Source organism: Centropristis striata, chromosome 9 (assembly GCF_030273125.1).
Source record: "Centropristis striata isolate RG_2023a ecotype Rhode Island chromosome 9, C.striata_1.0, whole genome shotgun sequence".
NCBI lineage: Eukaryota > Metazoa > Chordata > Actinopteri > Perciformes > Serranidae > Centropristis > Centropristis striata.
This window is the reverse complement of record NC_081525.1, coordinates 22,630,989-22,645,741: the sequence shown is the minus strand read 5'-3', so window position 1 is coordinate 22,645,741 and position 14,753 is coordinate 22,630,989. Positions and strand designations below refer to the sequence as shown.

General features: G+C 41.1%; 1 protein-coding gene across 3 annotated transcripts in view; it reads right to left on the bottom strand.

Moving 5' to 3' along the window:
* The window catches only part of lrp8 (low density lipoprotein receptor-related protein 8, apolipoprotein e receptor), a 214,811-nt gene that overhangs the window by 27,122 nt on the left and 172,936 nt on the right, over positions 1–14,753 (bottom strand). For all 3 annotated transcript variants that reach the window (XM_059340547.1, XM_059340549.1, XM_059340546.1), the window contains exons 10-13: positions 6,998–7,169; positions 3,353–3,577; positions 2,589–2,707; positions 271–410 (exon numbers count right to left, since the gene is read on the bottom strand). In XM_059340547.1, coding sequence (XP_059196530.1) covers positions 271–410; positions 2,589–2,707; positions 3,353–3,577; positions 6,998–7,169 — 656 coding nt within the window. The remainder of the gene's footprint in view (positions 1–270; positions 411–2,588; positions 2,708–3,352; positions 3,578–6,997; positions 7,170–14,753) is intronic.

Below are 14,753 nucleotides of genomic sequence, written 5' to 3'. Positions count from 1 at the left end.
TGAGGACTTTTCACAACATTTCGTCATGAACTAAAGCAACATAAAAGCAACCTTGAAGGAAGAAACCAATCTAAAAACAGCCCTGCAAAATGAGAAAGACTGAAGAAGTAGGTAATATAAGCTATCTGTAGATAATGGGGTAATTTGTAAGAGCATGGTGTGGTAAGTTTTACCTCTCCTGCAAACAAATAACCAGCATACTGAGGTATTTCAAGCTGCCTTTGGTTCGACTCATTCTGTGGCTGTATTTTAATCTCAATCCTTTCATACCTCAAACACAGTGAGGGCGAAGGGGTGTCCCAGGTGGTGATGTGAGGACAGCAGCACTTTGCGGTTGTCTCCATTCAGATCCACACTGGACAGCAGGTGCAGCTTGGAGTCCACCCAGTAGAGACGCCTGTTAGACAAGTCTGAGACGATGGAGGAGGAAGTAAGAGAGAAAGAGAACAAAGCCAAGGAGAAAAAGAAAAAAGAAAGAGGGAGGGATGGAGACGAATGGAGAGGGAGAGGTCATTCCATGAGAAAAGGCCTAGGGTGAGAAGTATATGAATGTAATGGCCCAGTAGCCACACCATCAATCTTCTTTGACATGACGGCTGAGGCCCTGCGCTGAGAAAACACAGATGTGATTGTAATATTGCCGGTTGACTTCTTTGCGGGGGAAAATATATGTGCCCTTGAGCAAATTGATTAGTCTTGCTGGACTTACGTTAAAGGAATACTTTGCTGTTTTACAATTCTATCACCATGTACCGGTCCCATGCTCTTTACTTTAGGACTCTGACTCTGTTTTTGCGCTCTTGCTATGGACCACAAAGTAATGCTGTGGTTGACCAGAAAATTTGGATTAGAGATTCCATCAAATTTGACGGCAAGGGACATAATCCAACTATGACTTTGCTTTTATGGGGTAAGTATTTTAACACATCCTTTTGAATTACACATTTAATGTATAAAATACATACAAGTGCTATGCTATATAAAAAAGAAAACATGAGCAGGAATATTGTATTTTCTTGAACAAGTTTTTGTTGTAGTTACTACAAGGAACTTTCATTTTGTGTTGATTTTGGCAGCCCCTTCAGACAAAAGCGCTGCTGCCAGACTTCCTTTAGAAAACCCCTCATTTTAATGCAGCAGAATCTGACAGTCTCTCCCACTCAGTCTCGCTTCTGGCCAACTCTCCCTGCTCTCCAGGGGGACCAGCAATATGACATGGGTCTCCAGCAGCGCTATGTCGTCGTTAGCTTCCAGTATGTGAGAGTGAGCTCCAGGTGTGGATGGACCCTGTTGCAGCTTGTCTTCATGTGGCAAAACTTCCCGCCAAAATCGATTCGTATATAGTATATATGAACCATGTGGAAGATCCTCCCGACCACTTTGACTTTGACCAGTCACATCTGAATCAGTGGGGACTGGCGGAGCAGCAAGGTGAAGCTGTGCTCCTGGCCTGAGGAGGAGCTGCCTCTGCAGGAGCTCTGACTGTATGTAAAAGGTGGCAGCAAAACCAAATCTAGGTATATCCACAGCAGGCTGGTTGCTGCCAGACTCCTCACTACATGTAGTTAATTGAAATAGGACCCGGCATTGGGCCAGACATTAGGCATAACTCCATAGAAATAGCGTCTATTCTCACTGATGGTCTGGTTTGCTGATGTAGGTCATATAAAGGCCTCAGTATTAAATTAAGGCTGTTTATAAGCAGTTAAAAACTCCTTGTAGTAACATACAGGTGACATTCCAGATACAATGGCAGTCACAACACTGTAATTTCCCTTTTAATACAATAAGGAAGTCCAAAAAATGCCTAAGTAAAATGCCAGTAACCAAATGCCTACTTTCATTTGATCATATGAAATAGGCAAGTCGGCTGATTGAACTTAAAAAAGGAACTGATTGAAAATGATCATGCAGAAAAAAAGTACAGGAATACCACAGGGTGTATTTTGATTCACAGCTTCACCTCTTCTGACTCAGACAATCAACCGTTCTGTTCGCTGCTCTGTATGAAATCAATGACCAAGGCAAAATAATCCACCTCTTCTTCCACAGCGGTCTGGCAAACTCTCTCATTCGCCTTACTTTAAAAAATAATTTGTTTTCATACAGATGTAGTGACACCTCAATTCCACAGAGAGTGGCAACTGCGCGCCTCTCTTTCTCCTCGGGCAAGGGCAGCTGAGAGAAATTGGCTGGTGCCGCGGAGGGAGTTGAAAGGGATGATGGGAGGTATTGACGGCACAGAGCGTCTGGCTTATTAATTCGGAGGCCTGTGTTCGCTGGCTTGATTGATGAGAGCCAGACACAAACTGAGCTATAACAATAAGAGCTACTCAGGGGTTGCAGCACCCCAAGACTGTTTTTCTTCTCGCTGTTTGTCTCTTTGTTTCTTTCCCTCTCTCCGTCTCTGTTGAATTTACTCAAATACTTTCCCCCCCCTCTCAAGAGATAATATCAGCATTATAACTTTGTTTACAAAACTTCTCTCAGAGCTGATTGGTTTTGTCCTCATATTAACTTTAAGTTTACTCTGCCCTCTTGGATGAGCCCTACATGTTCAAAGTTACAGTTTTGTGTCCCTTACTTACCCAGGGTAATTCCATTGGGCCACTCGATGTGCTCAGACACCAGAACTTGTCGGTCCACTCCATTCATCCCAGCCTTCTCAATTTTGGCCTGACCTCCCCAGTCTGACCAGTACATAAACCTGTTGAAAGACACATACAAAGCAGTTAGTGATGGAAGGGCACAATTCAGCTAAAATAATGAAAAAAGAGCCCCTTTTCAGGAGCAGTGAATAGGTTTTCATGTGCAATGTCATGGTCCATTTTTAGAAGACAACTAATATGGGACTGAATCTACTGTAATCTATCACACAATGTCCCCGTCTGACTCGCCATCTCATTTTCTCTACAAAATCAAATAGTTGAACTTCTGAAAAAGGCCTTGAAGACACTAAGAAAAAAGTAGATACTGGTACTCAAAACTGTCTGTGTATATGTGTGGAAGTTCGGCTTGATTTGCATGTATTTCATGCTACTCTACTTTTGTAGGGTTGTGAAAAGAGTTCTTTTGGGAACTTAAGACATCTGAGACAAAGAGAAAGAGGCAGATAGAATAGACAAGAGTCACGCCATATCTCCAAATAATTGTTCAGCTGCTTCATCTAATAGATGGGTGCACAAAGTGTTAGTACGGTGTAGTAAAAAGAAACATTGGGTTTTCCCTATTTAGAGAGTGACAATGATTCACAAGAGTTTGTCCGGCCACCCTTCCTCTCCTTCTACCTTAATCCTTTTGCTCAACTCTATCTCTCCAAAACTTGACCTACCCTCAAACTTGTCCGACTTACCCTTGGTGCGGGTCCACCGCGATGGCCCGCGGCTCGCTCAGCTCGGTGGCTATCAGCACTTTTCTCTTCCTGCCGTCTCCCGTGGCGACAGAGATGCTCTTGTTGCCAGAGTCGGTCCAGTAGATGTTTTTGTGGACCCAGTCGACGGCCAGGCCCTCGGGGGAGTGCAGCGAGTCAATGAGAGTAACCTGCTGCAACGAGTCACTGGCCTTGTTGATGTAAGCACTGGTGGATGGTAGATAAGAGTTGTGTCGGTAAGTGTTTTGGAAATCATGAAATACCCAATAATTTAGGAACAGGCAGACAAGGAGAGACAGAAGACAATCACACAAGTTGCTAGATTTCTGTCTCTAGTGGTCTCCTTTTCTTGTGAAGTGAGACCTGAGAGTACTACGTGCCTCAGATACATAGTTGCTCATGGTGGGGAACAGGTATTCTTTACTCCAGATAATGCTATGTTAGGGGCACTCAGACCTGACACCTCTATAGCAAACCTCAGGCCCCCCACCTAACAGCACCTCCCATGGAGAAAGAGTCTGTGGTTATCTATCAGCAGCTTACAAAACAACATGCTTTTCTCTCTGCTTTTGTCACTCTCCCCCTCTGTGTCTTTCTGACTCTCGTCTTCTTAATCTCTCTCCATTTTCCTCTTGCTTCCCACTTGTTGTCTGCCCAATCTTCTGTCCTCGATTTCTGCTTTTTTCTTTTCCCCTCATACCTCAACATCTTCAGACGTAGCATATTATTGACTTCACTACATGAGGGCCATAAACCAAGACTATTCAAGACATGCTTGTTAAAGGTTGGAAAACGTACCAATCTACACCTCCTTCCATCTACACACTAGCAGACTGTACTGTAATGAAATCAAGAAGTATGGATGGAAAGAGCAGCGTATCAAAGGGTGGAGGGATGAGTTAGAGATGGATGAGTGATGGACTCGGAAGCAGCTTGTATTGTTAATTGGCTGTGTTACTGTTTGCCACTGCAGACGTCTTCATCTACGGGGGGACATTTAGCCTGCTGCTGTCTTGTGATGGATAATCTAAGGCTTCTCTCTTGTGTCCCAGGGTTTATAACAAGGACCCAACACCTGTCAACTCAGCTCAGGGTGCAAATTAAAATGAGAACTGGAGCAAAGTGGACGTGGATGAAACCCCACATGTTATTAGTGCACCAGTGGTCTGTTTAGTAAGTGCGGGAATAAAAATATTAAAAACAACATGCTGTGACTTGTATTTTAAAGCCTATGATAGTCCTTGTCCAATATAATAATCATTACATTTATATTCACTCATCTAGTGTACAGATTCTTGTGGACACCATGCGGAAAATATAATTATTTTTGCAGAGTATTGGTATTATTCATTACGCCCTTGTTTTTAGTTAGAGGTATTCAAATAGAGCGGGATGAACAAGTTGGAGGGATGAATAGAGGGCAGAATGGAGTAAGAAATAAGACAGAGACAGATGAGTCCAAGTCCACTGAGCAGATTGCATCTTTAATTGGCTGTATTATTGTTTGCAACAGACATCTCCATCACAGGAGGAAGTTAACAAGTCATCGACCCGTAGCTTGCTAATCACTATGAATTAGCCTGGAAAACCACACCGTTGCAGTGAGGGGCAATGAGGATGAATCACTTTTAAATACCCAGCATTTTCTATTTGGTAAAATGCTCCTTATCAGAGGGAAAAGTTTTGCTTGGGAAAGTAAAATGCTTGGGTAAAATGTGCAATCAATCATGTCCTTAGTATTAAGATTCAAGTTGGTCAAGTATTTTAAACAGGAAGGCATTCTTAAAACATTATATATGAGAAACTAAGTCAAAAAGAAGAATGGGGAATAGCTGTAGGTTCACAAAGATCCGAAAAACAAGTTGTCTTAAGAGTTGTTATTTCTGTTACAACAGCCTGCTAGCTGTGTCAATGGATCTTACACGCTTGCCACCTTTTTTGTGGCCATTTTTATGTTAGCTGTATTATAAAGGAAGAGGACTTCACTCTTCTTTATCCTGCCTACAAAACCCTGATTGGTCAGTTGTGTAAATGCTGTTAATGAGCTGTTAATGTATAAATCGTTGCACAAATGGGAAATGTGGGTGGCAATGTCGATATGTTACCAGCCAAGATGAGTAGAGGAAAAGGCTGGAAAGGGAAAATGCATATTTGGCACTTGCATCATAGCTGTTATGTAGCGTTTTGTCTGTAAGAAAACCTTGGTATTTTAAAACTATGGAGGTGATGAACTATCAAAAGGAGCAGAGGATCTAAAAGGTACTTGTATATTGAGAGTTATAGATTGTATGACAGTCCTTGAAATTGACACCATGAAACATTTGCAGCATAAATGCACTGCTTCAGTGTTTGTGATTGAATACAGATATGTATATTTTTTAAGGATAACTGAGAGGCAAACACAACCAACAACAAGAGTTCATCATGACGAATTAGTTAATTTGTCCTTTCTCTGTACCAGCCCTTGAGAGCATCAGTGAGTTTGTGTGGCAGCGTGCATATGTGCGTGTATGCAGATGAGTAATGGTGGTGATTATTGAGGCAGTGAAATTAAAGAGAGCATATGGTTCAGATGAGATGATAGAAGGCCCCTCCCACTACCTGCCAGCCATCAGGGTGAGATACACACACGCACACGCACACAAAGTCATGATATACCTACAGTATGTGTAATTGTGTGTGCAAACACTGTATTTGTGTGAAGGACAAACAGCTCCCCTTCTACTGACAGATGACACAGCCCTCCAGGTGTATGCACGCACACATACACACACAGCCCTCCAGGTGCATCTGACACACACAAACACACACACACACCAGACCAGAAAACCAGAAGGTGTGACACTTTGAAACGGACAAGATGGATGGATAGAGGAGAAGCAGCAGGATGACAGAATGGCTGAAGAGCAAGAAATGAGTGTTATCCAAAGTCATGAAACCCTGATTCTGTACAGTGCCCATCATGGTTTTATTTAAGCTTCATTGCTTGTCTAAATAAATCATTTTCTTGTTGAACTTGCATCACATGCTATGGCAAACATTCAGGCAGGTCTGAAAAGTGAAGCCAATTGCTGAAGTGCCTTAATCCTGCAATCTTTGAAATGGCCAGTAGGGGACGACTCCTCTGGTTGCAAAATGAAGTCTGATTGTGTGAAAGTCAATATGAAAAATTACTGTACTTTTTGCTTTATTTATTACATCAGTAACAATTCTTATAATGAGTTTATGGTCCCAATCACAAGTGTCAAGTCCTCTTCAAAACATTTTGTAAACTATACCCCATTTAGAGTTAAATAGATGAGGCGTGGCTATCTCATGATTAACAAGTACACTTTATTTTATGTTTTCAGTTCAATTTCAGTATCACTTAAGTAGCTTTATAATGTCTTGTTCAGCTTTCAGTTTTCCTAAAAGACAAATTTAAGAAGTCTTGTTAATTTTGGATTATTGATGCACCTTGCCATCAAAGCTAGCTAGTTAGCGCTAATACAAGCTTCAAAACTAACTAGTCCATAGACCCATGGATGACATCACAGTGACCGTGTCCACTTCTTTTCTGCAGTCTCTGCATCACACAAAACATATGTACTGTACACTGTGTGTGTGTGTGTGTGTGTGTGTGTATACCTGTATATTTTACGATGATACAGATCACACCAAAACATCTTGTTGGTGGACACGTCTACATCCAGGGCCACTGCATTCTTCAGCGTGGGAACCACCTGAGTGTATTCACTCTTCAGCAGGTCAATGCGTCGGATCTCATGACGGTTGGTGAACATCAGGTATGGACTCTTTCCTGATGGAGAGGGAAAGATATTCATATCATATCACTACATGTTGTCGCATGTCTCCTGAAAAACATTTGCTGCCATTTATTTACACCTTGACATTGCAGAGATTGGACAGATGACTCCAAATCTCAGGAGAAGTGTGGAGACTTGTGATGCTCATTAACCTACTATGGTAACCCCAAAAGGAAATACATTTATCATTCTCAGCGCACTCTATACTAGACATGGGCCATTTGTAATACTGTCAATCACAATAATGTACATGTGACAAAGAAACGTTTGTGGATCTTGACAATTATACACAAATTGAAGCACACATTTCAAACCTGTATTTGAAGGTGAACCTGCATATCTGTATCTTTGCTAATGTAATGCAATCCACTCTGTTCCTGAGCCTGAGACAGACAAGGTCACATTGACTTCATGCCAGTGTTGCTCGCTGAGAGTACAGTGTGATGTTATCAGTACATGCTGTAATGTGTTACCAGGTCACCGAGACCTGAAAATTGTCAAAGACCTGATATAAAAATATGTTTTAACTGTGCTGCTGACAGGAAATGCCGATTGGCCATGGCAACTCCCGTCCAATAAATACGCTTGAAAGGCAGTTCAACTAACTATCCAATGACAATTGGACGATGAAAATGTTGGTCTGTTTCCACCATTAAATGCTGCAAATCAATCAGTGTACTCCAGTCTCTTTTTTTCCCCTTCACATGTATTTCAGCAGTACTGTTTAAACCTACACATACTGTTATCTACAAAAACACCATGGGTGGTGTTGAGTGTTTATTCTTATTCCCCAAGAGGGAACATAATGTTCTGTAAGATAACCACGGCCTTATTTTGCATTTGTTCTATTTAGGTCCTTAACACATGTATTTTTTATGATGTGAGCATAAATTAATCATCCAAATAAACCTTTTAAAAGGAAAATATTCTGCACACAGACAAACATAGAGTTCCTTTATGACACAACATAATGCTGTTCACTTTATTATTCACACAACTATGCCCTGCAGAAAAGTAACACAAACATAATGTGAGGGGCCCTAACTGAAAGCAAAGGAGGCTTTAAAACGACACATCCATTGAAAAGAGTCTGTGAGTTTGTGTCTTTGTCCTGCTGCTGGATGAAGTAATGAAGCACAATGTGCAGGTGGACAAAGTAGCCCGACACCTAGACATGACATATTGTTCTATTTTTAGTACAACAGCTTGTCAAAAGTGTGTTTCTGGGTTCCTCAGGTGCGTACGGTACGTGCTGCTGGCTGGCACATCAGTTACCTGGGGCACACTTTTCAGCACGCTGAAGGTGAGCATGAGTCAAGCATTTGAATATTTCTCATGCAGTTGACAAGGTCAACCTCATCGTTAGCGCTCACTGACAAAGAATATCTTTATCTGTGTGTAAGCACTGGGTAGAGACACCTCACACATACTCTATACACACTAATCACAAATCCATCAGATTTACTCCTAAACCATCACTAGCATTCATCAAACTCAATCACTTCCCTTTACTTTAGCTCAGCTGTGCTGCTTTGGCCTGGATTTCTACTTGTCTGCCTGTTTCCCTCTCTATCTTTTTCTCCCTTTTACACAAATAACATCCATCTCATTTTCTTGCTTTTCTTCCCTTCATCTTCACTGCCTTCTCCTATCTGTCATGTTACTCCCCACTCCACACTGTCCAGTAAAGCAGAAATGCCATGCAACAAGACAAAGTTGGGCAACAGTCACACTGACGCACGCGCATGCACACACATGCAACAACACACCCACCCAAACTCATACTTTCACACAGAGCCAGCCATCCCTCAAAAGGTTTCCTCAGCCCCGGTTTAATACGGGCTACTGCACAGGGAGAAAATATTACATTTCTACTACTGTTTGGATCCAATCATTTTCCTCTGACTACTAGGTTTGAAACCATCAATTTCACCTGCTGAGAGAGAGAGAGAGAGAGAGAGAGAGAGAGAGAGAGAGAGAGAGAACGAACGAACGAACGAACGAATGAAACAAGAAAAAGACAGGCTCAAGCAAATGTGATGAATGCTTCAGGTAGAGTCGTTGAGAAATGAAGAGTAAGAGGATGTAATTGGGGAGGAAGCAAGAAGAAGAAAAAGACATTACCAGATCAAATGCCAGCAGGGGGAAAAAAAGTCAGGTGGGTGGAGTGGAAGAGAGAGAGACAAGCGAGGAAAAACAGGATGAGAAAAGGAGAGTGAGAACATTTTGAAGTATGTGTAAGATGGATCTAACTTCTCTTTCATCAATCGCCCGACTCACTTCTACAAGACAACATCTCTTATCCCCCATCACTGTTGTCGCAGCAATACGTATTGAAAAAAAAAAGCTGAGTCACTGTTTTCTTCAGGCCATGACGCTGGAGATGTCATCAAAAAGTACAATATTATCTCTCCTTAATATAACCTGGCATAGCAACAGTCAGCTTCCCTCACAAAACAGGGTCCCCTAGATATATTTTAATCTGTACTGCCAGTTCAGGGCCGCTCTGCCCCGTTAGCCAATTAAGATAATGCAGAGAAAAGATAAATACGGGCTGGGGAAATGCTGTCAGGCACTGCGGCCGCATTGATTTGATTTGTACCAAAGCAGATGTTTATGTTGTGGAGATGCAAAGTAAGAGGAAAAATCCAACATAAAGACAGACGAAAAGGTCAGACATTAAGGTAGCAGGTGCTGCAGGATGAAGGGGATGTTCAGTAGCAGCCAGTGTGATGGTGGTGTGGGTGAGGTTATTATTAGGATGATGTTATGTCTGGAAGTAGACACATACGTCTGGGTCTGCCATGCTTGTTAAGACATACAGACCATGCTATATAATGATGAATAGATGCTGCAGCAGCAAGCAGAAATGAACCTTCTGTCAAAAGTCAAAAAGTCATCCTACTTGCTAGCATTCCTCATGACAAAGCATGTTACATAACCCGTCATTATTTCTGTGGTGGACAGCCAAACTATCCATGAGCAATTGTCTTTTTTCTAATAATTCTTGCAGCAACATTTTAAAGTTTTGACCATTTAAGACAGAAGACAGAAACTAGATGATAATTATGTACGTGCAAATTTGTATTCTGCAGTAATATTACTAACATTCCTGCAGGCAGACAGAATAAAATGTTATGTGCTTGTCTATTAAAAGCCTAAAACTGCAGGAAAGAACTTCTGAGATGAGATTTGACAGTGTTCCACAACATCTTGGGTCCCATGGCAAAATCTTTTGACAATGGGGAAAATCTGACCACTGCTTTAAACCCATTTTGAAAAGTGTGTGCTCAAACTGTCAAGTGTGGAAAAAAAATCTACTCCTGGCACTGTGGTTAAGCCCGCAGTGCACTGTAGATGAGAGAAGGAACAAGGAACAAGAGAAGGAAACGAGCAAAAGGAAAGCAAGTCTTCCACAGGCAGTTTGTAAATTTCCTCTGCATCGTTGCGACAGCGTGTCCTGCTTTTATCAAACAGCTCGTGTGTACCTGTAATGTATTCCATGCTGTCACATCTTTGTCGTCCTTACCCTCACTGCTGTCTGTGCAAACTTTTATATGATTACCTTAAAAGTCTTAGTTATCTAGTGCCATTAAAAACTTATTTAATTGGCTTTATAAATGTATTATTTTAATATTTCAGGATAACCAATATTAGAACCCCAAAATCGATGCAACTGACACTTCCTACAATAACTGCTAGAATATCATTTGCAAGGTTTGTATTTTTCCATTTTTATATAATTGAAGCTAATGAAAGTAGTTAGCAGAGCCAGTGAGTGAGTCATTTATTGTTTCATTGTTTTGTGTGACACTTCAAAACTGCAGCACAGCTATTATTAGGTTGTTTGGCAGCAATTTGAGTTCTAGTTGCAGCATTAATTAGTTTTATTGTAAGTAGCATATTTTGTAATAATAAAAGAAAACTCATTTGGACACTGGCAAAACATTGTTCTCTAGAAATGGTGCTGCAGTAATTCTTATTATGCGTTGACTGATCAGTTGTGGCATACAATAATGATCATAATGAGGGATAATATCACAAAAAAATACTTGTTCTACACTGAGAAATGAGGGGCAGGTTTTTTTTACTTGATATATATATGCTTTTATATTTCCACTCCTCTCTTGGTTTTGGTCCTATCAAAATCATTTTTGCATCAACTAGTATGACAGACGACTAAAGTGAGTAAGAAACCCTGTCCATGTGGATCCATCCTTCTTATACCAACAATAAACTCCCACACACCATCTCCCTCTCGGTCTTAAGCACAATAATAATAACTCAAGTTGACGACTCAGTGAGTGGCATCACTTCCATAAAGGTGTAAACACAAAAACAATGCATGCAATTAGTGTTGAGCACAGCTTTCTTCAGGGGACTTAATGGACGCTGCCATGTATTAATACAAACACGCACCCACATCCACAAACACAAGCTTAGAAGAGAGAGCGCATTATGACTCCAATTGGGACTTTACTTTTAATTAGCATTGCTAGTGCTGCATATTACTCTGAAATTAATCTGCAGAGCCTGAAACCACGTGTTAGGATTAGAATGAAATGCTCTCTTTGTACATTGTAGAATGCAGGGGTTATCTATTCTCATTCAATTATCTGCACAGGCTCAACTTGCACCAACTACAGCAAACACAAATAGAAAATTAAAGCTGCGAGCAGAGTGAAGCTGTCGGGGGTCTCGTGATCGTCGCCTCCCAAAAGAACCTAGGACAAACAGGCTACGGGTTATGCAAAGGGGTGTGGTCAAGTTAAGGGGGCAGGGCAAGGCGACACCAACGAAATAGGAATTCTCTGGTGAGTGCACCGACATCCCTGAAAAGAGTGTACGACAAACAGGCGATGAGTTATGAAAGGGGGCGTGGGCCTTATGTTGACTTGTTGAAGTCAATCGGGTTAAATCTGTAGGAGGAGTTTGTTAAAGTATGCCACGTGGAAATAGCGAAAAATTATGAAAAGTGCGATATACGATCCAAGATGGCCAACTTCCTGTTGAGTTTGGGGTATTGGCCCAAGAGGCTTTTTGGTGCGTCTTCCCATGATACATATGTGTACCAAATTTTGTTTGTTTACGTGAATGTTCGGCATAGGGTGCTGCTACGTTTAAACTTTCAGCGCTAGTAGTTTCTGAGACCAATGAAATACGTAATTTTTCACCACGATGGATTAATGTTCCAAATTTGGTGACTTTTGGAATATGATAAAGCCCCCAAAAATGCGTTTGAATCATCAAAAGAATGATAATAATAGAGGGACCAATTTCAAATACTCCTCACACTGTCGTGCTTGGGCCCTAATGAAGAGGAAAAAAGCTATACATGGCTTTGCGTGCAACTTGAGGATGACACTGTGTTTTGCTGTGTGCCTCTGAGATAGAAACACAAATAGCAGCCTCGACTTCAATATGTGCAAATGATATTTGCACTTGGCATGTGTCACATCTAATCACTGCACTCTGTGTACGGACAATGATGTGACTCCTTGAAATAACGGCATGTTTTATTTGTGAGACCAGAATCCCAAAGTCTACATGTATGTGTGTGGCCATACATGTGTGTGATTGGGTGCACATTCACTCTGTGCGTCTAGGAATGAGTTCACAGTCAAATGTGGCTTCATTAAGTCCACATTACATCAGCTTCACAAAGCAAACATCTCTGTATTCATGTTCCCATGTCCATTTGTGCCTCTGAATAAATAAACCTCAACGTAAACAATAACCCTGTCATATTTTCTGTCTCTTCCTCTTGACGCCGTCTCCTTTGGCACGCTAGAACATGTGCCACAATCAGCAGTGCGGATGCATCTCCGCATTGCCTCAATGAGCAGAGAGATATTCATACAATGCATCCATCCATCCATCCATTTATCTTTTCCCCTCCTCCGCTTGCTTATCCTCCCCTCTAATAAATGTCTTAGCCTCTGACAAGGACTGTTTGCGCTGCCTAACAGTAATAAAGATTCACACAGAGAGGCATGAAGCAATCAATGGTGGTTTTTATGCCACTTAGCCTAAGAATAAGGGCCTGTTTTCTGCTTTAAGCTCTCTCATTACCAGACCAGTTCACCCCATAATGACTCAACCTAAGACCGATGGCGGTAATCACTAGTAACACTCTTCTTTCTCTCGTCCCACAAAAAGTTAATTTGCTGTGTAACTCAATCAGTTAAAAGTTCCATTTCCGATCAAGTAAGGGGCCAGTTGCAAGGCATTACCACTTCCAGAGCAAGAGTTTATGTTCCCTGTAGAATGTATAAAGTAGACAAAGCGCTGATAATGCACTGATTATAGTTTCTAATCCTGTCATGCCCCTTTCACACATGCTCTGCAACTCTGAACTAATCTAGACATTACCTTTAGGAGCTCAATGTAAGAATGCAAACGTCTGAATCAATTTCACTGGACATTAAACAAGACTTTACCCGGCCCACTTCTTAGTGCAAAGTGTGTGTTGTTTGGTTGAGCACATGTGTGAATAGAGCATGTCACTGTTGGTAAAATGCACAGTGAGTGACTGGGTGTGTTGATGACATCTGCATCATGCAACTTGAGAGAAAATGGAAGAATACAAACATCTAAGGATGAGACAGAAGGATTATTTACATGACGACGCCATCTAAAATATCAACAAGATTTGGGAACTTCTGACGATAAGGACTGACGCCGAAATTGTTGAGACTCAGTGGTTTATGACAAAATTATGAACCATAACTGTAAACAAAACACTAAGGAGCAAATTCACAAAGAATGGCTTGCAGCCACTGATGGCACCATAAATTGCACCTGTCATAAGGACATATTCACAAAAGATATAGCACTAATTATATCACAGTGCAAACAAGCCTATAAAGTTTTGAAGCTGAGCACAATGTGCCTCTTCTTTTATACATGGATATAGTTATCCAAGTGGCAGTATTAATGTGCTAGAGGTTAAAGTGTGGGTTGTGAGGGGTGAATCCTGAATAACTCTCAATCTGATGCATACTTTGGCTGAACTTGTGCTGTTTTTTTTAAATAGATTGTACTAAGCTCATTTAACTGCAAAGATAAGTGTGTCGAAGTTTGTATACACACAAGGCACAACAGCGGGTGTCCATGACTATCTAAATTTCCAGAGTCAGACCAGCTGATCAGTCAGGAACTAATATAAATGAATGTTCTGTGTTCGTCTACACATCCAAAAGATAATGCACACACAGTCTGCTTTCACACAGTGAGCATATGTGAGCACATCAGCTGTGGACATCACAAGAGTCGGACTGAGCCAGAAATCTATTTGTTTATTGACTATATTAATTTCTCATGTTTTTCCAAAAATTAAGAGTTTGAGTCGTTGAGTATATTCGTCATTATAAATGTGCTTCATGCTCTATTAAAACTTAACTAAACAAAATATTTCTAGTAAGTGAGAATTTGTCTGACACAGACAATCTCCTTTTGTGTGAGAATGAGAACCAGACATTGATACCAAAGGTCATACAAGAAACAACTGAGGTCACTCTTTTGTTATAAATGGAAAAGAGCTACTGTTTTGTATTACAAATAGGAGTAAAATTCTG